General features: G+C 48.7%; 1 protein-coding gene across 1 annotated transcript in view; it reads left to right on the top strand.

Annotated features, from left to right (window-relative positions):
* Positions 1–664: 664 nt before the first annotated feature.
* The window catches only part of PNPO (pyridoxamine 5'-phosphate oxidase), a 71,109-nt gene continuing 47,874 nt past the window's right edge, over positions 665–23,899 (top strand). The window contains exon 1 of the mRNA XM_069634638.1: positions 665–936. Coding sequence (XP_069490739.1) covers positions 769–936 — 168 coding nt within the window. The 5' untranslated portion in view covers positions 665–768. The remainder of the gene's footprint in view (positions 937–23,899) is intronic.

Genomic DNA, 23,899 nt, shown 5'->3' with positions numbered 1-23,899 from the left:
GCGGGTGACACCCGCCAAAAGCGTGTGGGTTGAGAGCTATGCCCGTTGCTGTTTTGGTATACAACATGAGGTAAGTACTGGGAGGAGGAAGAGTGGACGTGGAGGTAATGCTCTGATTACTTACCGGTAATCTTCATTACTCCTAGTCCTACTCTTTATGCAATTGAGTGCCATGGCTATGGGGGAGGGGGTTATAGGGATACAAAGAAATAAAAGAATGTCCTGTGTCGGAGGCAGTGGCCTCCTTATGAGGTAAACACTATGACGAGGAAGAGTAGGACGAGGAGTAATGCAGATTACCGGTAAGTAATAAGAGAATTACGCCTTCGCTAGCCTGCTGCAGTGGATATATTACTTTTACATCTTCTACACCAAATGGATTCTGCCCAACAGTGTTCCAGCTCGAGCTGCTCCTATACTACAATAAACGTAAGAGCTCAAGGAGCTCCCAATTGCAGATATGTGTGAAGCCCACTAAATATGGGAATAGTCGGCACTTCCGTGTCAGTGTTCATGCCTAGGACATCTTGTATTGTTTAGTATGTATCTTTCCTTTTTCACATGAATTCCAATGTTTACAACGTTCTCCAACGGCTGTTGGCATATGAGGCACGCGCAGACCGTAAAAGGAGCAGATAAAGAGCAGCGTACAATTCCAGAAATTTAGAATACCCTGCTCTGTCCATTACCATGGCGACAAAGCTGTTGGTGCGTGATGACGTCTCCCCGCGCGTCTTGACGCTATGCAGCACGAGTTGACGTCTGGCAATGCTCGGTGCTGCGTTTGCAGTCCTTCAAGGTTTCGCGGCGCGAGGGCGGGGCTTAGCGGTGGCACCTGAACGTTACCTGTTACCCAGCCGCGACCACTGGAGCCCAGCCGCAGCTGCAGGCATGGACTTGGGGTCAATGAGGCAGACCTATTGCGGGGATCTGCAGGTGAGGTGTACTACAGCTCCCAGCGTGCTGGGTGGGCGGGCCATGAGAGCATAGACGAATGACTGAGAAGCAAAGTAATTGAAGGGAGGTGAGCCAAGGACTGAGAGGAGAGTCCACCGAGTTCTGATATGTTTTCTGTTTTCTTGTCTTTAATCACACCCTGTGCCGGTGACCGGATGGGGAGGCCAGTGGAGTACATTTGCTGAAACAGTTGGGGGGTCATGACATCTGAAGAAAAGGTGCCCCAGCCAAATGAATGGGGACAAAACGCTGTGCCATGAAAGTTGGGGGGGCCATGAATAGTCGGCACTTCCGTGTCAGTGTTCATGCCTAGGACATCTTGTATTGTTTAGTATGTATCTTTCCTTCTTTCCAAACACCACCCTGCCCCCCTAAAATTACGCCCATGGGGGAGGCACCCAACCAAATGGATTTAGTAGTCTGGCAAGTTGAATCAATATTTCTATAACTATGGGCCACCACTTTATTTGTACTAATAGGCTCATGTTGAATGTGTTTCATGTCGGATAAACCTTGACTTCATGCCCCAGAATGCATTTGTTGGTTAAATGAAAGCCCAGTAGTGAGACCATGTCACTTGGGCATGTTAAGTAAAGCAAATTGATTTCAGGGTATTGTTGTGAAGTGAATAAGGACAGTCGTCCTTAAAGCAAGACGCCCTTAAAGGAGGGAAAGGATAGGGTGACCACTGACCAGATGTCCCGATTTTTCAGGGCTATTCCGGTATTTGGGGGTCCGTCCCACTTTCTCAAGATGATGTTCCCATTGGAAACTGCAAGAATGCACAATCTCGTACAGAAGCCCTGCGCGTCGGAAAGGGCTGTGCTTTGTGATTCTACAGTGTGTTTACTACAGCGCTGTTGAGCCGCTGTTTGGCGAAGCTAAGGAGCCAGGGTCCCAGCCTGCTCTCAGCCCGTTGCATTCGCCTTGACTTCTTTCTGTTCTACTTTTCTGCCCGGATTCGTGCGAAATGACTCTATCTGCAGAGGGACCTCAGACGCGGAAAAAGTCTGCACAGCTGCGACGTCTGCCAAATCCCTGGTCTACAATGAAGGCAGCCGCCGGGGACAATGTAAGCAAAGCCACTGGACGGGCTCTATTGGCTTTACATTCCGCTAATGTTCCAATATTGACTTTGGGTGCCGCTACGCTACAGACTTCATCAGCGTTGCAACCTGACGCACAGTGTCAAGTATCTGCACCCCCAACTTCATCTTTATTCACATGTCCTGCTGTTTCTGCAGTCCAAGCCATTTCTTCTTTGCATACTAATATCGACCCTAATCGAGTCGCTACTCATGAACAGTCCTCTAGAACGCACGCTGTGGAAACTGATGTTATCACCTGTGGCGCCGCAAATGCTGTTCCGGCCAGTGCTTCTATTGTGCCCTTGGTTTTCCTGTTAGACATCCAGGCCATCCATCAGCAACAAACCTTGGACGATCCCCCCCCCCCTACCCACTCCACGCACATTCCCTGTCCTTCATCTGACATTGTGGCGCTGACACAGCCCTCTTCCCCCATTAGTTCTGCCATCTCCTCTCCTCTGAGTTGGCCTCTTTTGCCTCTACAGCGCCTGATACTGTCAAACCAAATGATCCTATTCAAAACATTCCTTTGTCTTCTGATAAAAGAACTCTGCCTCACTCGATCAGCGACGAGGAACTCCTGAAGATTTCGAACTTTGTGCTGAATATTCAACTGGCCTCTTCATTGAGTTTTAAACAACATTTGGCGGCTCCTCTGTCTCCTATGCTAATTTCCGTTACAAATTGCCCTCCCTTTGATAGGGCCATTTTGCAGCAGATGAAATCTCCAAGCTGTCTTCTGTCAAAACCTTTGGACGGGAGTGCTCTTCCCTTCTGCACTAAATACGACTTTTGCTACTGTCTCTGGAATCCTGTCTTCAACTCAGATCTCATCACCTGCAAGTAAAAATGTATCGAGGCCCCTTGAATCTGTTCAATGCTCCTCGTCCGTCTCTACTCTTCCAAGCTCCTCAATTAATCCTATTGTGATGAAGATAGCTGGTCGAGCTTCTTCAGACTCTGCGTCCGATGACTTTGAATTTGGCAATGACAGTACTTTAGCTTGCCAAGCGCCGGAGCATGGTCGACCCTCTACGTTGAACTTAAATGAACCATCTTTGGAGGTTCCTCCCTCCTGTGCAGTTCATTCTCTTGTCCAGGACTCTCAATTACCTCACACTCACCTTGAGCGGAGCGCGATTGCTCATGCTAGCCGCTTGCAACGGGTTGCTGAGCTAAAAGCAAGGGGTACCTCCTCAACTCCCTCCATGGGTGGGAACTCTTTGATGAACGCAAGTACCCCTCAAGCCTCTTTGGCTCATCCCAGAAATGTCACTCATGAGCCAATCCATGCTGGAAATCTCAGTTCCTTAAATCCGCAATGCATCCTTGAAAGTTCAGTGTGTTCTTCGGCGTCTCATGATTTCATCCCACAATCATTGGGCATTTCCATCGAAGCCCTTACGCAAATTCATAACAATGTCCTTACCGCCTCAGCTGTTGCCCTAGCTCCATTTTCAAAACTCCTTGAATCACTGACAGGGATAATAAGTGACCAAGGAGCTGCTCTTCTCAACCTAACAACAAAAATTGACAAACTTGAGCAATTTACAGGCTTTTTGCAAGTCCAAATGGAGTCTAACGCCAAAAATTCAGTGAGATGGCAATACAGGTTGAGCGATTTGGCAGCTCGTCACCACTGCCAAAACGACTCCCTGATGGATGGTTTGCTTGAATCAGTGAAATGGATGCGAAAGAATGCTAATTCTTTTCCATTGGAAACCTCCAATAAACATGACATACTGCTTGGATCTCAACATCTACATGGACCAGAGGCTCCAGCCGTGCCTGCCAAAAACACGGTCCAGTCTGGCCCCATGGCGAGCAATTTAGCAGTCGGCCATGGAGGTCCAGACTCTACCATGATCACAGAATTCACTGTGGCTCAAACCATCAACTCCACAACAACTGAGATCCCAGCTCAAGTCCAAACATCCGATCATGCTGCCTCTTCAGGGAACTCCTTTGACATATTGAAAGGCCCTGCAAAAACTATTACATCGAGCCTTGAAATCAAGCTTCAAAGAGCATCTGTAAAACAAGCAAAGCAACCTAAGAAAAAAAGTTTTCCACCAAAACAAGTACAACAACATGTGAAAAAATGTATAATAAACATCACAACCCCTAAAAAGACAAGCTTTTTGATCGGAAAGTCAATCCAATCCATGCAGTTTCTACTGCCTTAAACTGTCCATTGAGAGATACAGGAGATCTACCGGAGCCTGCAAAGATTTCTGTCAAACGCCGGCGAGTGGAATCAAGTGATATTACCACCAACAATGTCACGCCTGACTCTATCGATTTATGCAATCTATCGACCTATTCGGTCGTCCTTGACGATACTAATGAAGTCTCTGGTGTGGCCTCTGGGGTTACCCTAATTGAGCCCCTAGTGATGGAAAAATCAGTTTCCACTGGAATCCCGAGAAAGATGTATTCTGGGTCCAATGCAAGTAAGCCCACTGCTACCATCGGGAAGGCTCCTCAACAAATTTTAAGCTCAAAGTTAAACCCTAAACAAACTTTGAATCAGTTGAAATCTAGCTCGCTGCAACCTCTTCGAGCCTCTGTACCCTGAAGCTCCTCAAAATCATCTTGCCGGTGGAAACTCCGTCTTCAAAATATTCACTCGGACGGCAACAAAGTCAATCTGAATCGAGCAAATATTCTGAAACTTTTCGCATGTATCCCACCACTACGAGCAATCTCCTCAGATGATATCAAGATTGTGGAATACATAACGGAATTAGCATCCGACCAAGTTCTTCTCCATATACCATCTGCAGCTGTGAAAAACTTGCTATTACAGGCAAATGAGGATCTCTTGCTCTATGGCTTTGATCTTACTGTTGAACCCGCTCTTACGAGATCCCCTTTATCCTTCAAGGCGAACCATGATAATGAAGAGCTTCGCAAGATCGATCAACGATCTGCCTTGCGTCAACTCTAACGCCCTCATCAGACATTCGCAACGCCACAATGCATCAAGCATTGGAAGGAAAGGCCACAAATGAGCAAAGATTCCTTAAAGGCCCCAGAAAGTAACCATGAGTCAATTCCGCTCAGCAGGAATTAATTCTACTCTCGTGGAACACGTGTGGATTTAAGCATCTTTTCAACACCTTTCAAGAACCTCTGGAGAATGTGTTTATGATCTGCTTACAGGAAACTTGGTTACGCGACCCACCGTCTTGTGATGGATTCACCATTCTGATAAATCCAGCCGGTAAAAACACCAAAGGTCGCCCCTTTTCTGGCCTGATAACCCTTCTAAAAATACAGAACTGGTGGTCATTAGTAGCTTCTTCCAATCCTAATCCATTTGTTCAAAGTACATTGGTTAAACTATCACTGTCTAACAACACTTCAAACCTGCTGATAATCAATGGATACTGGAATCCTGCGATGATTTCAGCTTCATCTTTCATTGATGCAGTATTGACAGAAATCGATGAAACTTTTCAAGCATATCGCAACGTCTCTGTGCTAATATGTGGCGATCTTAATTGTAGTTGGTTTAGATATGATCCTGCCACAAAGACAAATGCTCGGCTTCCTGATTAGTGAAGTCATTTGTAGAGGTCCAATTTGGTTTCGCGAACTCCTCCAACGCAATTGTCAAATGATGAATGGATCTATTAATGGTGACTATCCACCTAATCCGACTTGCCACAGTATGAGCAGTTCAAATACCCTAGATTATATCTGGGCTTCGATGGACCTTTTCGACAAAGCTATTTCTCTTAATGTGCAGCCGATGTTACACAGTGACCATGATCTGCTATGGCTTGTTTGGCTAGAAGCTCGTTCCTGTACATCAGAAAAATATCCTTTTCAATTACAAATAAATGCCGGAGGTAACAGGTTGGTCACAAACGGCAAAGCAATTGCATCTCTAAGCCAGAGTTTAAAAGCGCTACATACCGTAGAATACGCCCCTTTGCTGAGTGACTACACTATGAAAATCTTTAATTCAAGAACGTTTGGGTCTTCTCCAAAACATTTTTACAGCGCTGAAATAGCTTTAGCAAAAAAATCATTAAGGAAGGACCTACGTCAAATTAAAAGAGAACTCGGCAATTCTTGTGCGAAGGCAAAGAAAGTTAAGCAAGGTCTATCGCAACTGGCTAAGATCGCATTTAATTGCAATTGACCAAAGTCGAGCAGAAGCAATGCTGAAACTCCTTGTCACCAAGAACACGTGAAATTTGGGCAATCCTGAACAAGGGCTCTTCTAAATCTATTCCATCAATTTCTAATGAAATCCGAAGTAATAAATGGCGAGATTATTTTACCGCCATTTATGAAGAGCCGGAGTGTGAAGCCCCGAAGCAAACTATAGTGACATCTGCCACTTGGGACATAACACCTTCCTGCGAAGAGCTTGATCTCCAAACTAAAGAACTCGCAAGCCGCTTGTCCGGACCAAATTTCAAATCTTATGCTTAAAAAGAACAACGTTTTGTGGGCCAAATTTATCAAAGGGCTATTTTTTCAGATCACAAACAGCAAGAAACTTCCATCCTCCTGGTCAAAAGCAATTGTGGTGCCAATATACAAGGACTGTCAGGCTGATCCAGCGAACTATCGCCCGATCGCCCTCCTTGATACAATTGGGAAAATCTTTGGCTCCATCCTGCGACAACGTCTGGTGAATTGGGCGCTCTCTGCGGGTATAGTCGATTGTCGCCAAACGGGCTTCACGAACCAAGTGGGCGTTGATGTAAACCTCACAATTCTATCAACCTTAAAATTGTCAGCACTGGAGGCCAAGGACATTTTTTTTTTTTTTTGCGTTTGTTGATCTCCGCCAAGCCTTTGATGCTGTTAATCGCACCAAATTATGGGCCAAACTACAATCTTGGCAATGCCCAGAAATGTTGCTAGACCCTATAATCGCCCTGCACTCTAATACTTCAATCCAAATAAGAGTGAACTCACAGGCAGATCTTACAGAATCAATAAGAACATTTAAAGGGGTCAAACAAGGATGCCCACTAGCAGCAGGCTTGTTCAAACTTTTTCTTGCTGATTTGCCAAAGTGGCTAGATTCTGTCCATTGCTTCCCACCAAAGCTGAATGGATGCTTTGTTAAATACTTGGTCTACGCAGACGACATTACAACACCTGATTCTTCGTTTACATGAGTTCCTAACTGCTAATGAACTGCTGCTAAATACTGAATAAACTAAGATCATGAGTATTGGCCGATTCATGTCAAAGAAGGATAAGAGCTACAGATGGTTCATTAAAAAAAAGGCCCTAACTGTTGTCAAGTCAATTCGCTACTTTGGCGTAATGGTAAACGACTCAATCTGTGAAGCCGCCTGGATTAGCGACCTGGTAACCAAAACAAAAAATCTGAGTATCCAAGGTGCAAAAATCAACAAGGACTACGGGAAATTTTCAACAACTCCTGTAATAATGTTCTACCTTCAGAAGGTAATTCCAACTCTTACCTTCGGTGGCGAATCAGCCTGGAATGTCGACCATAACCTGTGGCAAAAATTAGAAGGCATGTTTTGGAGGCGTGTGCTAGGCCTTCCTAATTGTATTTCAATGTCAGCTCTGAGATATGAACTAGCCCTAAATTCAATCTACATGACAATTTTGGAAATCATTATCCACTTTACGCAAAATGCTGCTTGGTTCCTCCATTCTTGCATATAAAATCTTTCAGAATGATGAAGATGGTCATGACTCTTCCTTAATATTACCATGGAAATTCAAATTACATGCAATTATGGAAGATGCTGGCATATCTGAAGAAGAGCTACTTTGTCGTCCCCAATATGCCAAAAAGAAGCTAGCTGCATGGGACTGGATAACAACTTATAATAATCGCCTAGCACTCCTCTCTGCCGACCATCAGAGGTTTGGTGAAACTACATCTGCAACCCAAATATCTTACGACTGTCCATCTCGTCACCACAGGTCACAGTTCCTTAGACTCAGATTGTATGCTTTAAACACCAACAAAATGCTTTGGCTACGTAAGAACAAAGAGACAACAACCAACACTTGTCGATTCTGTAAATCATATGAAATTGAGTCCTTAAAACATCTAGTTACCGCATGCCCGATGCTGACGAACTTGCGTGAACTTCACTTAAGTGAATTTAAACCTCAACTTTATATGCCTGATGACTGGTGGGAGCATGTTGTAGCAGGCCATAACATAACTCTCCTGTGACTTAATTAATTTTCTGTACGCATCGTTACAGTTAGTTTCAAACTGAACTACAAATACGATCTCATGAACTTGTTGAGGCTGTGCTTTTTCTGTGCCTATTTTCTTCTGTTATGATCTGTTTTTGATCTTACCTTGATTTCTTTTGTATTTTTTATTTCTTTTGAGAACATTGATCTTGGTCTATAATCCATTGGTATGGAGTGGAGAGTTCATTTTTTGGAATTAATGTAACAATAGTTTGATAGAATATATTGAACTGAAGTTAAAAAAAAAAAAATGCTGCATTTTACAACTTAAGATAGTGTTAGTTTGTGATTCATTATTGTGGTGGCCCTCCTCCTGTCACCGGGGCGGGCCACAGATGGTGTCGGGATCACCCGACGACACACGACCGCACTGCGGTCACGCAGTGGAATGCTGGCGGGGATCACCCTGCGCCGCACGGATTCCCCCCCGCTCCCCTTCGACTCACTCCCGCCCGATGTCCCCACCATGCAGGCGGGCGTCGGGCGGGGCACACCCGTGCCAAATGATCCACCTTCCTGCACCTCCCACAGATGTGGAAGATCCCACCCGCACTGATGGCATATGGTGGCACCAGGGTCTCTCCTTGGCCAATCCCCTTTCCTTGTTGGTCTCCCTCCTTGCCACTTGCCGACGGCTGACACCTCCTCCAGTTTGATCCGTTGCATGAGGGCCTCCAGCTAGAGGTGTTGCCTGGAGGAGTCCATGGCGGATGCCTGTACCTCTGTCAGCTCCTGGGCACGGCCAAGTGCTAATATGCGTTCGAGGGTTAGCGCTGGGTCCCTCAGGACTTGTTTGCGCAGCTTTGAAGAGCTGCAGCCGTAGATGATCTGCGCCCTGATCTCATCATCCTCGAAATTGCCCAGCGCACAGGACAGCGCAATGCCCCGCAGTTTTCCATGGAATGCGTCGAGACTCTCCCCTCCTCCTGTCTCGCGCTCCTCATCCTGAATCTTTCGGAGTCCCTGTTGACCATGGGTCTGAAATACTCGTTCAGGGCTGTGATGGCTGCGCCATAGGACTGGTCAGCGGGCTGTAGGGTCCTAAACAGCCTCTGGACTGCCAGTCCGGTCAGCGGGCTGCAGGGTCCTAAACAGCCTCTGGACTGCCAGTCCGGAGTACATGAGGGTTGGGCGTTTTGCTCTGTCCTTGATCTCCACCGCCTCAAAGTACAGCTCCAGATTTTCTACCCAGGCTGTCCACCGGGGCCCCAGACTGGCAGGGGCACCCATGACATAGAAATTATGTAATGGCGCCAGCTGCCCTCCTTGTTGATACACCCCTTCGTTTTTCTCATCCGACATGAACACTGTGCGTGGCGCAGGATCTAACTACTGCTGGTGGGTTTTAGGTTGTATTCACGGTCAGTGGGCCTCTGGTGACCTGACCACTGCAGAAGTCTTTTGAAAGGCGCACAGCACTCCTACCGGAGCTGCTACCCTTCGGGGACACTGGTAGTGGCAGAGATGTCAGGAGGGCCACATACTGTTTTGCTGCCTGCCGTATTGGGCACACCGATCCTTGGAACTGCCGGCCACCCCTGCTTCACAAGTGCGTCCCTGCCTCTTGAAATAGGCTTTAGTCTTTGTCTCTGTGTTTCTGGGCCACTCCCGCACCCCATCTCTGCAGGCTCCGCTGGCTGCTTTCATTCACCACTGCAGCCTGGGCCTACTGGTCACACCCCTTCCTTTGTCAGCGGAGGGGCATGCTTCTTTGGGGGGCCCGCCCCCTTTCTCTGGGCGTACCTCCGGCCCGGACAAAAGTGACCAAAGTTCGATCTCACCACGCGGCCCGGGTCTGGATGAGGCTGCCCCTTCCCGGGCAGTCCCCAGCTGCTCCCCTACCAGCTGGAGCCCAACAGAGTGTTGGCCCCGCCCCCTCTCCTTTGTTTTGGGATCTGGGGGCATATCCCGCCACAGCCGGCAGTTCTATTGTTTCGCGGCCTCTGCCGCCGATGATGGCCCACTTCGTTGACGGGCTGGAAGAGACCAGCACAGGCGCTCAGCATCCAGTGCAGGCCCACTCGCCACGTGGTCGACGTTGCTTCGAAAGTAGAGGAAACGTGTTATATTTTCCTTGAAATGCCCACTCTACTATCACCAGGCAGCCCGGGTCCTAATGGGGAGCCGCTTGTTCCCACAAGCCCACTCCCAGGAGGGCCGACGGAGGACAGGCTCCGCCCCTTTCTTTAGTTCCAGCCGGACCACGCGGCATGGCAGCCACCTCAGCCACGTGCAGATGCCACACCGAAAACAGCCTTCAGCACCCCAGCCGCACTCGCTGGCACCAGGCAACCCCTACCTGTGTTCAGCGCAAGGTCCCTGGGCCACCAGCTGCGCAGCAAAGGTCAGCACAGTCCACCACGGTCGACGCCCCAGGGAGGACCGCTCCACGGGCTTCTAGCCACCCACACACATCACGGTGCGTGGGGACTAGACCGCCCTCGTCGCCAATGTGGTGGCCCGCCTCCGGTCACCGGGGCGGGCCACAGATGGGTGTCGGAATCACCCTATGACGCACAACCACACTGCGGTCACGTAGTGGAATGCTGGCGGGGATCACCCTGCGCCGCCCTGATCACCGAGATAGTTGTCACCAGGCTGGGGGGCACCCCAGCAACAGCAGCCTCGGCACTGGGAGCACCCAGGCAAGGCCGTCAGGATAAGCAGCGACCACGGGGCAAGGACCCCGACAAGAATGACACAGACACGAGTTGCCGCTTCCTGGGGCTCTGCTGCACTAACTTGTGCGTGCCAGGAGAGCCCCTTTTTAAGCGTCATGACACTCTCTCAAGTTAACCACTAGACCCATACACAACAATTATAATCTTTGTTTCTTTGAACAGTACCACTTAACCCCCCTTCTCCTCCAAAGACTACTGAAATGTAGTGCTTTGACAGCTACTTTCAAGAGTTAGTCCTACTTTTATGTTACTTGCTCTGTCCCTCTTCTTTTTTTTTTTTTTACTTTTTAAATCTGGTCACCCTTGGAAAGAAAGGACTGGGCATGGGGTTGAGGGAGGACGAGGAGGGGTTACTAGAGCCCAGGACCAGAAGCATGGAGAGGGGAATAAAGAAGGTAGTACAGTGAGTTTGGCTGTGTTTCCTTTGTGGGGTGCTCTGCCCCAGCGCCTATGGAGCCTACGCCATGGCAAGCTAAGGCCATAACAACTGGCATCGATGGGTAACGGCCGTGTGTGCACAGGAACTGGGGAAGGGCAATCCGCCTATGATGAGAAGGGCAACCCGCCAAGTTTAGGACGCTGATCGTCGGGCACAGGACAGAAGGTGGGGCACCCCGTCTGTAAGACAGAGGGCCGTCCGTGGTGTGTTCAGCCTGCCAATCTTGGCCGCAGCTACGGAATTGCACTCCGCCCACACGGGAGAGGGCAGTCTGCCCAGGAGTGACTGGCGCTTTGGGCGTGCCACTGCAGAAAGGACAATAAGCTTGTTGACGGAAGACTGCTGTATGCCGCACACCAGTGAGCGGGAAGTTGAGGGAGACATGGGCAATCTGCCCTCTCTGAGGAAAGTTCATACGCCGGCCGAGAAGAGGCATGTCAGTCTGCCCAGTCTAGTGGGAAGAGATCGGCCCACGGAAAGGTAACGAGTAGAACACCAGAAAGCAGAGGTGAGGAAGACACGGGATGTTGGCTGCAGGAGAGCTAACAATGCTGGTAGGGCACATTCTGCATCCTCCCCGGTGAAGGGACTCTGCACGAGGACCTGAGATAGGGACATGGGGGTAGGGGGGGTACCATACCTCATTATAAGGTGTGTCCCAGAGTAGCCCAGATAAGGGCCCATGTGACTGCCCAGTGGTTACAGCAACCCATGCCTCCTCCAAGCACCAGGTTACTTTGGGAAACGGGGAGAAAAAAAATGAACCCAGCATTAAAAGTGAATAAATGGACGCATGACGTGGGGAGACCAGGAGGAAAGCACTGCTGTAGAGAGCACACGTACTGGGAATGCCGGGTCAGAAGAATATGGGGGAATGTACGGAGTGTTAAGGACTTGCCACAGAAAAACCTCCAGGAAGGGAGATCCATCCAGGAAGCTCAGCTCAAGAGAGGGGACAAATGAGGGTCTGCTACAGGAAAGACCAGGATAAAACGCATGCCTGGAGAGACGAAGAGAAAGCACAAGAAAGAGAAGACAGAGAAGAAAGAGAAGACAAAGAAGGTATTAACACAGAGAACACCAGAAAAGGAGGACCGGGTGGACAAGACTGAGAATAGAGGATCTCCCACATCAGCACTCCAAGGAATGGTAGTGCCTCTGCCATCCAGTCACCTCAGGACAAAAAAAGGGGGGGCAAATGGCACTCAACGACTGCCCGCTTACCCACGACTGCTCGGTGAAGAATAACCAGCACCAACCTACATGCAGCAACAAGGTCCAAGCAAAGGAGGAGGCAAGAGGGGGTGCTCCCAAAGACAGAGGAAAAGAGAAGAAACAGTAAACCAGACCAAGCAGAAGGAAGAACAGCGAGCGACCGCAGAATAGAGAGAACAATGGGAAAGGAACACCCAGGGAAAAGAGACGGGAGGAAACTTGATGAAAAGGGGAAAGGAGAGTGAAAAGTCCAGGAAGCGAAAGGTGACCTCGGTCTGCCCTGGTACCTACAGAGGGCTGCTATGCCTACCCCATAGCCCAGTTAAGGCCATCACTAGGATTATTTGGCCCGTAACAAGATGGAGCAGTGCTCCGGCAGACATCGTCTTGCTGTAGTGCCATTCCATGGTCCATATCTGAAAGCTACCATGCTTCGACTGTGTCTTATGGCAATGCCTGAGGTTGGCTGGCTGGCCTGAGACAGTTTTATGACTAGTGCGGGCCTCACTAATGACTTAGTGTACTGAGCAGCTTTAGCTAGTTACCCACCCTATATATAAAAAAAAGCTGCACCTGCCAAACATTTCTCCTGCAAAATGTGTGCTACTCAACAGTTAGTTGGGAAAAGGCGTGAAACTGTGATCAGGGGCAGGCAAACTGGCAACGGGCCAGGGTACAGATGGGGAACTGGGGGGGTGGGGAGGAGGGAGACATCTGGGACGGCCTGTTAACCCTCTCTCCTGGAAGATCAGAGCGCATACTTTGTATATTGTCGATGAATAATAGCTGCAACACATAGAGACAAGACACCTGTCTTGCTCACTTACATCTACCACCTCCTCCTGTTGCAGTCAAAGGCTAAACTGCTCTGTTCAGGGCGTATTAAGCCAGCTCAGATCCCGCAAATCTTTTTGTATGGTATGTGTCCAGATGAGCTTTATTGTAAAAAAATGTATATGTGCAAAGGTAGAAAACAAGCATCAATAAAACCATCATTATTGGCTTGTCTGTTTTCTTTTTCGCGACTGTAGACAATAGAGATCACGTGCCCATGTACCCTCAAGATTGGCATATTGTTAAAATCCCATGTCCAAGTTCCAGCCACTTGATGGGTTTTGCCAGAATAAGTTCACATACTCTCATATACAGGTATTGTCCTCACACAGCAAGGTAGTGGCACACATTGCCAGCTTTTGACTTTAGACAAGAGTAACTCGTTCAATTTACTTGGTATTTGAATAAATTGGTCTTATGCTTGCATCATATACTAACATTTTCGGTGATTTTATTTATTTATTTATTTATTTATTTATTTAGAGCTTCGTGTAGACCAGGGTTTAAGATTGAGGGGAGTTGGGAGCTATTTAGCTCCTGCTAGAAGCGCTTGGTGTTTGACACCAACAGCTACCAGGAACTACTTTTGAGCCCCCAGAACAACTGTTGCTGAACACGAACACCCCTCCCCCCCTCTATGAATGTTACTCTGCTTTTGGCTCTATAAATAACACGAGGTGACATCTTTACACCATTTAAAGCATAAGGGGTCATACATAATGGCCAAAATGATAGGTTTGCATTTTATGTGGAAGTTACATTGCATGCAATGTAATGTACTAGCTCCTTGTTCTCCAGTGGGAGCTCCTGGTCAGCTGCATTTAGCTCCTGTGTATCCAACCTTAATTTCGATCCCTGTAGACAGACCACTTGCGAGTGCTGTAATAATAATCAGTATTCTCGTTATCCACTCGCGATACTCCCATGTAGTACCTCCAGAGGTGTGACTGGTCCAACTGGCTCGGCATTTCAAACCTTTGTCGCAAGGCATTGTCCCATTTCCTGACAAGTACATTGCACAGGAGCTATCCATCCAGCATGCAACCATTTGCCAAATGTTAGAATGATATGTTTAGGTACTCATATCGTTAGGCAGCTGTTCGCATCATATGCCTAAGCAATCATGCCAATTTTGAGAGATTGGCATCCTGCACACGAGTACTCTCGCCATATGCTGGGTTTTGCCAGTTAATGATACCTGTGCACTCGCAGCATTTGGCAGACATTGCTATCATGTGTCTTGGTACCCAGATCATATGGCAACATGACTGCTTCACCTTATAGCCTACCTACCTACCTTGCTTTGCTTCATCTGTAACACTTTGAAATAACTTAAAGGCACTTTATGGTGCCAAGCTGTAACCTAACCTAATTCAATATACCATGGAACTGCCCTGTTATTCCCCGCCATCTATCGTTATCCCTCTCTTCCATCCTTCTTCCTGGAGCGAATGAGCAGTGTGTTTACTAGCTGAAGAGAGCTATTGGCTCTTGCAACACTTTGATTGAGAGCACAATTGGTGGAAAACAGATTACACAGCAGCAGTAAACGTTTTTGCTGCAGCAATATCTAAACATTCCAATGAACCTAAACCTAGAGTAATGAAAATGAATTCATGTTTATAATATTTTCTACTTTGTCTTATTACTTTTCACTAAGCCAATTAAATCTTATTTAAATTGTAAAGTGAGTCCAGTGCGGGGTAGCAGTATTGGGGCAACATTGGGTGGGGGAGCATATTCTGCTGTTTCGCCCTGCGCTCAGTATTCTTTAGGCACTGCCCTGACTGTGATTCGTGAATGTGGGCCAATTGTCTGTGTTACCAGGACTATTTTATCCCCCCTCAGTCTGATGCTTTCAGTGTACTGAGTCTATAACAAAGCTGATTGTATGAATTCTAGTATGATGGCATTTATTTGCTACACCATCTGCTACGCTGTATCTTATTTATTTGTTTCATTATCATCACTACCAGGAATTGAAAATGTTCTGACAAGGTATCGCAACCAAGAAAGCCTCATTCAACTTGACAGCATGCTAACATTGAAAAGTATAAGGCTTTGTCTAGATCACGTTTTTATCTAAAATACCACTGCTTTGTGTGGTTATTAAAACATAACTCTACCAATTACATTCTGAGGAATGGGTTGGCAGTTATTTTAAATCCCATTCCAAGCTAGATTTTGCAATATACAACAATCAGTTTATACTGGAGCACGTATTACATACACACACTGGACTTCAATCACAGTTCCCCACACGGATCAAAGGCGGGGCACGAAAGCACAATCTGAGCATGGCAAAACACCCGAGAAAGCAGCAGTTCCAAGATGGTAGTTTAATACAAGGTGGAAAACTACAAGACAAAAGAGAATTGAAGGAGGGAAGTGCCCATGACCTTTTCACCGAAAGACTGCATCTTTCATGAGCCTTCCAGAATAGGAAACGTAAGACTTGGAATTAAAGCTGAAGAATCCTGCATTGTGTGTCGGAGATACCCAGTTCTCCAGCGTCGATAGTCCAGGCGGAGAGGAGTGTTTGCCACTGTGGCTCTGTCCTTGGCTCCTACAACAGAGCAGCACCAGTGAAGTCAGCACGGCTGGTGAGTTGGGCAGACTGATACCAGACCGGTCTGTGTGGAAACCAAGGTTGCAAGCGGCAACATTGTATAAAGATTATGAAAACAGCAGATGAGTGAATGAATTTTGAAGTTAAAATACGGTAGCCTGGACAGTGGTCCGGTATCACGTGGGTGCTCATTCGAAAGTCTCTGTTGGGTATCCAACCAAAAGGGTGCAAACGTTGGAAGGAGAATTGTGAAATCGAAGTTGTCCTGCAATGGGTCAAGCCAAATCCTGTTCACTTTGGAAAGTCTTTGATACTTGTTGTAAAATTGACATTGGTTGGAGCCTGGCTGAAGGAGACTAATTGTGTTGAAGGGATCTGAGCCTTGCTGAGGGGTACCCGGGGTGAACCGCGATAATCTACGAATATTGTGTCATAAAGTGAAAGGTGGAAGATGGGCTCGAGTCCGGCAGAGTGAAGGCTGTGCAGAACCTTATGCATAAGGATCTGAGCCAGGCTGAAGGGTATCCGGGGGGGAGAGTGATTCATCCGATGTGAATACTTGTGAAAATATGAAGAGAAAAAGAACTTGTTTATTGGGTTGCATCAGGCCCTTTGCATGAAATACTTTGAGAAGCAAGGAGACTTGCGCTCCGAAGGCCTTGATGCTGATGATTGAACTGTAACCTTGTGCTAAAGAAGCCAGATACTGTGCTACGCTCAAGTGAACCGCCTTATCCCGTGCTGAAAACACAGGGAAGAGAGGCCAACGGGCTGAAAACCTTACATATCATTTTTTAACACATTTTCTTTTTTCATAACTTTATTCCCCACACTATTTGTATTTAGAGGTAAGGATTGGCAATATGTTTTATAGTATAGGCCCTTTATTTTGACAAGGCACCACTAGGACTGCGTTATTATTCTTCGATGGTCGCAGCTTGCTCCCATCTGTAGATTTAGATAAGCGTTTATCATACCCTTTTTGAAGTTCAATAAACACCCTTGAACTGTGGTCACTTGTGTCTGTCTTACTGTTGATGCCATGCCTTCCTTACAGGTGGGACCCACCAGCCAGTTCATACATCCGACATGTAAAGAGGAGGCAGTTGGGAACTCAAACCTTTTTTTTTTATTGGATTGGATTGTAGTGTAGTGTATGTGGATAGGAAAAGCAGTTTGCAATTTTGTCAACTCAGCATTTCATGTATTGTGGATTCACCTAAAGCGGTTGTAGGTACTCCTTTCGTCGCAATTACTTGGAAAGCCTTGTCTTTGAGTGATGGGCCCCAAACCACATTACACTGCTTCCCATTATGGTTCTAATGGGGCAGAGCGGTTGTGCCAGCTTCAGCTGCACAAACATGATTTGCCAATGACTGCTTGCTCTCAATGAAATTTGGAATTGATTTGGGATTTTTAGTGAATTTTATAAACTTGGGGGCTTAATGGGAATGTCACATTGGGAGCTTGGACTGTGAAGCTTACTGCTGGCTTGCCTTGTGATGCTGGAAATGCATCAGAGGGACAGGGCCTCTGAATCCTTGTCCTTTACTGCTTTTTATCGTGTGTTCTGTCGTGTTTTCTGCCCAGGAGTCCATGTGGGACTCCTGGCAGTGCAGCTCTCTTTTGGTTTGGTGAACAGACCCATGGGATACCCTTATGGCACCCATGGGTAGGGGTACAACCCTGTGCCCCTAGTGTATGTTTTTGTGCACCTGTGGGTGGCCCACAGAGCAGGGTATGGGCTGGTGGCAGCTCCATGCTGAATTTGACAGGTGCTCTGGGTGTCCTCCATTTTGGGATACCCAGGCCCTGCCATTGGGATCAGTTGATTCCTGATAGGAAACAAGATGGCCCCTGTGGCCTCTTGCTTTCTATTGCCGGTTACCTTGTTTTCCCAAAGTCCTGGGAAGCCCTGACTCTGTCCCTTCCCCCTGACTGGCTGTTGGGTGGAAGTTCCATATATGGTGTTGTTGTGAAGGCCCAGCTAGACTGACTGGAGCCTTCCCAGTGACTGTATGTTGTGGGTACCTCCTGTGGGTGGGACCTGGGTGAATGGAGTGTGTGACCAATATACACTCCTTGTGGTGGTTGTCTGGTTTCTGGCATGAGAGACAAAGACTGAGACAGCCCTGCCCGAAACTGGCCTGAATGCAGTGTGTAGTGTTGAATGGCTGAGTACTTGTCCCAATCCACATTCCTTGTTGTGAGTGTCTGAAAGGGAGGAGTGTGGCCTGAATGCATTGTGTGCCTGATTGGCTGACTGACTGCATGAATGCCCTTCTGCATGATTGGCTGCTGAGTGTGTGCCAGCAGTGTGGATGAGAGGCAGAATAGTATATCTGGGGACCTCTCACCACTGGTAATTGTTCAGAAGCTGAGGCTCCACTCAAGAGTAACTGGAACTGCTGATCCTCGACGCCCAGCTGGAAGAAGAAGACTTGCTGTTGCACTTGCTTCGACCGATCTGAAAGCTGCCGAATTCGTCGAGGACTGACCCGAGAGAGGACCTGGTAAGGCGCCCTCTTCCCGTGCTCTGAGGGATCATCGAGCACCGCTACATCTTCGCCGAAGCGCCCTGGAAGACAGACCCTCGAAAGGCTGCCGACCCGAGACGGGACCGCCGAGGAGATCGAAGTGAAGCACCCGGACATCGCCGCCGTCGAAGTCCATTGCCGTCGACCAGGGTTCGCAGGTCTGTGTAACCGCTGGAGGCCCGTCGAAGTTGTGTTGCCCAGCCGTGGAAACCACTTGACGCTGTGCCGCCGACGACCGGAGCCGTCCGCTCCTTGCCTAAGAACATTTGAATCGAAGGACTCCCTCGTCCGCACCGTCGACCGCTTTATCCTGCCGGAGAAAGTCGAGGACGACCAACGCGCCGAGGAGAAACCTACCGGTGGGTTTCCCGCCACCCGAAGACCACAAAGACTCGAACGACTCGACGCCCTTGCTGGGCCCCCGTCTTCACAATCTTTGCGGTCCAGAACAATTGTCGTCGAGGTGCCCCGCACGCCTCTGCCTTGCAGGACGCCAACGCTCCGTCGTCGACGAGCACCGCTTGGATCGGAGCTGCCGCCTCATCGACGCCGTTCTACCCTGTTTGTTGTCGGACGTTCGACGCCCCGTGTCTCCCGCTTGAAAGGGAAGGCATTCAAGAAGGGCCGTCGATTCCCCGACGCCGAACGCCGAGTTCCTCGACGGACGTTCGACGCCCCGTGTCTCCCGCTTGAAAGGGAAGGCATTCAAGAAGGGCCGTCGATTCCCCGCCGCCGAACGCCGAGTTCCTCGACGCTTCTCGACGCCTCTCGACAATCCGTGACTCCCGCTTGAAAGGGGGTCGCTCAAGAAGGATCTGTCGACGCCTCTTCGAAGAACTCGACTCCACCAGGTAGATTGGGGGGGGGGTAAAAACATTATAGGAGGGAATAAGACTTGCAGAACAATATATGGACTGGGCTTGTGCTATATCTTTATTTTACAGGTTGCCCAGGTGGGGGGATCTCCACACAGATCTGTGTTTAGTGGTAGGGGCAAGTATTCTGCCTATTGCTCAACCATCTTATTTTCTCTCCTCTCTCTATTGCTGGTTTCACTCTATTGATCTGTGTGACATTGTTTGTTGATGCACTTTAAGGAGATCTAATACAAAGGGTGGTACCACTTTTGAATTGTATATATTTGCCATTGTGTATTTTCCTAAGTACAAAGTGAGTTATTATGATAAGTGTACATAACCTTGAATATTGATTATATAAAGACTGTGTTCTAACCAATACAGTATGTGGACATTCCTTTGTGGGGGCTTGGGGACTACACTGCACTTAAGAACCAGCCTGCATCACCTCCTGAGAAGCTAGGCCTTGATTGCTCGACCATAGCTACCGAATAGAGAATCTAGGCTGGGGTCCTCTGTGCCTCCCCTCTGCCATATAGAGAGCGGAAGTACAGATCACCCCCCACCAGCGTTCTTTACAGCTGGTGGCAGCGGTGGGATGCTTATGGTTTTAAGAATCAGTGTATAACCGTGCCACTTACAAAATATCTGCACTTTATTAAATTAAGGTTTAGTTGTGTACAAGATAACTGCATTACCTGCATTACAAACAATGGAGTCTATTGCAAATGGCAAATTGACTCGGATGAGCTTGGAGGCTCTCCAGAGTGCTTGTGAAGCCAGGGAGTTAGACTTTGTGGATAAGTCTAGGGCTGAGCTGATAGCTGCCCTGGTGGACTACCAGACTGATGGTGAAACTCTTGATGAGGGGGGGAATGCAACCAATGAGGACTCTGCCCCTGGGGTTTCTGCTGAATCTGTTTCTGGGAATGCCGCCATTCCTGCTGCCTCTGTTCCAAACCCCAGCAATTCCTTGGAGCTTGAGTTATTAAGGATGAAATTGGCCTTTGAATACCGCAAGTTGGAAATAGATGCTGAATTTAGGAAAGAGGAGTTGGCTCAACAAGTGGAGCTCAAGAATAGGGATCTTGAACTCGAGAGCCAGGACACTGAATGTCAGAGAATCCAGCTAGAGAAAGCTAGAGTGGAGACTTCAGCTAAAACCAGTGAGAGTGTCAGGTCCCCAGCCACCAAGTTTATGAAAGATTTGGTTGGTGTATTTGTGGAGGGTTCAGATATCCTCCAATGGATTGAAGCGTTTGAAATGGCTTGTGCGATTCATGATGTTGATAAAAGAGATTGGGCTAAGTGTTTGTTAAGCAGAGTGCCTCAAACTGGATATGACTGTATTCTGAAGCTGAGTGTGGAAGAAAGGGGTCAGTATGAGTGTATGAAGTCTGCTTTGATTGCCAAGTTTGGCAAGACACCTACCCAATACCTTAAAAGGTTCAGGGATTTTAAGAAAAGAGAGAATGTGTCTTGGGTTGACTGGGTGAGTGCTGCGCACATGAACATGATGGGGTGGATTGATGGATACAAGGTTAAGACTTTTGTTGAATTGTCCAACCTCTTGTTTTTTGAGCATTTTTCTGAAGCCTGTTCACCAGAGCTGCGTCAGTATGTGGCTGACCAGAACATTTTGGACCCCTTTAGGCTGGCTAGGTGGGCTGACAAGTGGGTCTCCCACCGGGTGTCCCCTAAGGACTCCAGTGGGAAGGACAAGGACAAAGAAAAGGGGGCCTCTCAGAAAGCTGAGGAGTCCCACAAGCAGTCACAGTCGGGTAAACCTAAACCTTCCTCTCCCAAGACCCAAAAATCTAGTGGGGATAAGTCATCTGTGGGTGGGAATAAGAGTAGTGGTCCACCTGCTGCAAAGCAGGCTCCCAGTGGTTCCAGTACTGTACCCCGCACTCCTGGCACTTGTTGGGACTGTGGGGCTCTGGATCACAAAAGGGGTGACTCCAAGTGTAAAGGTAAGGCACTTGGAGTACAGGCTGTCAGCCTGACCTACCCTTACCCCGTGTCTGAGGTGGAGGCCACTGTCCTCCCCTCCTCTACCGGGATCACATTTGGTGCTCCGGTAGAGATTTCCTTAGTGTCCCTTGGGGCCTGGGACCAGTATGCAGAAGTACTGGCGACTATCCCACAGAACACCCGTAGGTTTTTGAGAAGTGTCCTCTTGAATGGCCAGCCTTCTACTGGTTTGAGAGACACTGGGGCAAGCATGACAGTGGTGGACAGGACCCTGCTCAAGCCAGAGGACTATGTAGGTGCTCCTCTGAGAACCACCAGGTTAGCTGGTGGGCCTCCCAAATTATCGCCTGTAGCCTTAGTCACACTCATGATTGGAGACAAGACAACAAAGCTTCCTGTCCTGGTTCAGGACAATGTCCCTGCTAACATTCTGTTAGGAAATGATCTAGTAGAGTTGGGGTTGATCTCGGATGGTCTTCCCATGACTGCTGCTGCAGTCACTAGGTCACGGGTGACACCGGGTCTGGCTGTGAGTCAGGTACCCGAGCCAAAGGCAAGAAGAAGGAAGACCAAGAAGGCCACCTCTGTGGAGGGAACACCTTCTCTTCCTGCTGTTCCGACAGCACCCATTGGGATCCATGCTCCGGACGGGCTGGGTCCAGTGGAAAACCCAAACTCAACTACTGTGGGAGAAGAGACAGAAGACTCTCCTGTGGGAGAGGTTCTCAACCCGGAGGATCATCCCGACCTTCAATGCTTGTTAGCTGAAGGGGGACCCTCCCGGGCAGACTTCTGTAAGGGACAGAGAGAGTGCCACTCTCTCGAGGGACTGAGGAAACGGGCCCTGTCCCAGGCACAATGAGAAGTGCCTAGGACATTCCGGATTTATTGGGAGGGTGAGCTCCTTGTTAGTGAGCCCACTAAGCCTGAACCTGGTGCCCTCAAGAGGTTGGTGGTACCCCAGGTTTACAGGCCCTTCCTACTGCAGTTGGCGCATGAGGTGCCCTTGGCTGGTCATCTTGGGACCAAGAAGACTAAGCGGAGGCTCTCTGCCCATTTCTACTGGCCACGGATGGGAGTAGAGGTGGAGTCCCACTGCAGGACCTGCCCAACTTGTCAGTTGTCTGGCAAGACTGGAGGCAGTGTCATTGCCCCACTGCAGCCATTGCCAGTGGTTGGCACACCATTTGAGAGGGTGGGCATCGACATCGTCGGTCCCCTTGACCCTCCCACTTCAGGTGGACATCGGTTCATCCTGGTCTTGGTAGATCATGCCACCAGGTACCCTGAGGCAATACCCCTTCGGACTGTTACTGCCAAGGTGGTTGCCAGGGCTCTCCTGGGCATTTTCACCCGTGTTGGATTCCCCAAGGAGGTTGTCTCTGACAGAGGATCCAACTTCATGTCTAGTTACATGAAAACCATGTGGAAAGAGTGCGGGGTAACCTACAAGTTCTCCACCTCTTACCACCCCCAGACCAATGGTCTGGTTGAGAGGTTTAATAAAACTCTCAAGGGCATGCTAGGGGCATTGGAAGAACCCCTAAGGAGGAAATGGGATCTCCTCCTGCCATGCCTGCTGTTTGCTTACAGAGAGGTACCTCGAGGGTGTTGGTTTCAGCCCCTTTGAGTTACTCTTTGGACATCCCGTGAGGGGGCCCCTCGCCTTGATCAGAGAAGGCTTGGAAGCCACCCCTCCAGGTCCCGCCAAGCAAGTGGGGGACTATGTGTTAGGCCTCAGGCGGAGGATGACACAGATGATGGGTCAGGCAACAGCAAATCTCAAGGCCAGCCAGGAATTGAATAAGTACTGGCATGACCTTAAAGCCTCGCAAGTGGATTGGACTCCGGGACAGGAAATCCTTGTGATGGAGCCTACCAAGCCTAGAGCTTTGGCAGACAAGTGGACTGGACCCTTCAGGATCATCTCCAAGATGGGCGAAGTCAATTATCTGGTTGACATGGGAGCCTCTGGGGTAGCCCCTCAGGTATTCCATGTCAACAGGCTCAAGCCTTTCCACCGGCGAGCAGAAGTCTCATGTCTCTTGCTAGCTTCAGGGCAAGAAGAGGATGAGAGTGAGCCCCTTCCTGATTTGCTGCATAGCAACCCTCAGGATGGCTCAGTGGAGGGAGTACATCTCTCTCCGGATTTGACAACAGAGCAACAGAGGGCCTGCAGGGCTTTGCTCCAACAGTATGCCTCTCTGTTTTCACTGACGCCAGGCCTTACACCGTGGTGTAGGCATGAAATTGACACTGGTGACAGTGTGCCTGTCAAAAGCAGGTGCTACCGTATGTCGGATACCGTCAAGAACCACATCCAGGCAGAGGTCGCCAAGATGTTGGATCTGGGTGTTATTGAACCCTCAACCAGTCCCTGGTCCAGTCCAGTGGTCCTTGTCCCCAAGGCAAGTTCCCAGGCGGGTACCAAGGATTGGAGGTTCTGTGTGGACTACCGAGGAGTCAATGCCGTCACCAAAACTGACGCGCACCCATTGCCCAGGGCTGATGAGCTCGTGGACACCATAG

Source organism: Ambystoma mexicanum, chromosome 13, assembly GCF_040938575.1.
Source record: "Ambystoma mexicanum isolate Mex_15411 chromosome 13, UKY_AmexF1_1, whole genome shotgun sequence".
Taxonomy (NCBI): domain Eukaryota; kingdom Metazoa; phylum Chordata; class Amphibia; order Caudata; family Ambystomatidae; genus Ambystoma; species Ambystoma mexicanum.
Note: the sequence above shows the minus strand (reverse complement) of the source record. Positions and strands in the feature narration are given on the sequence as shown.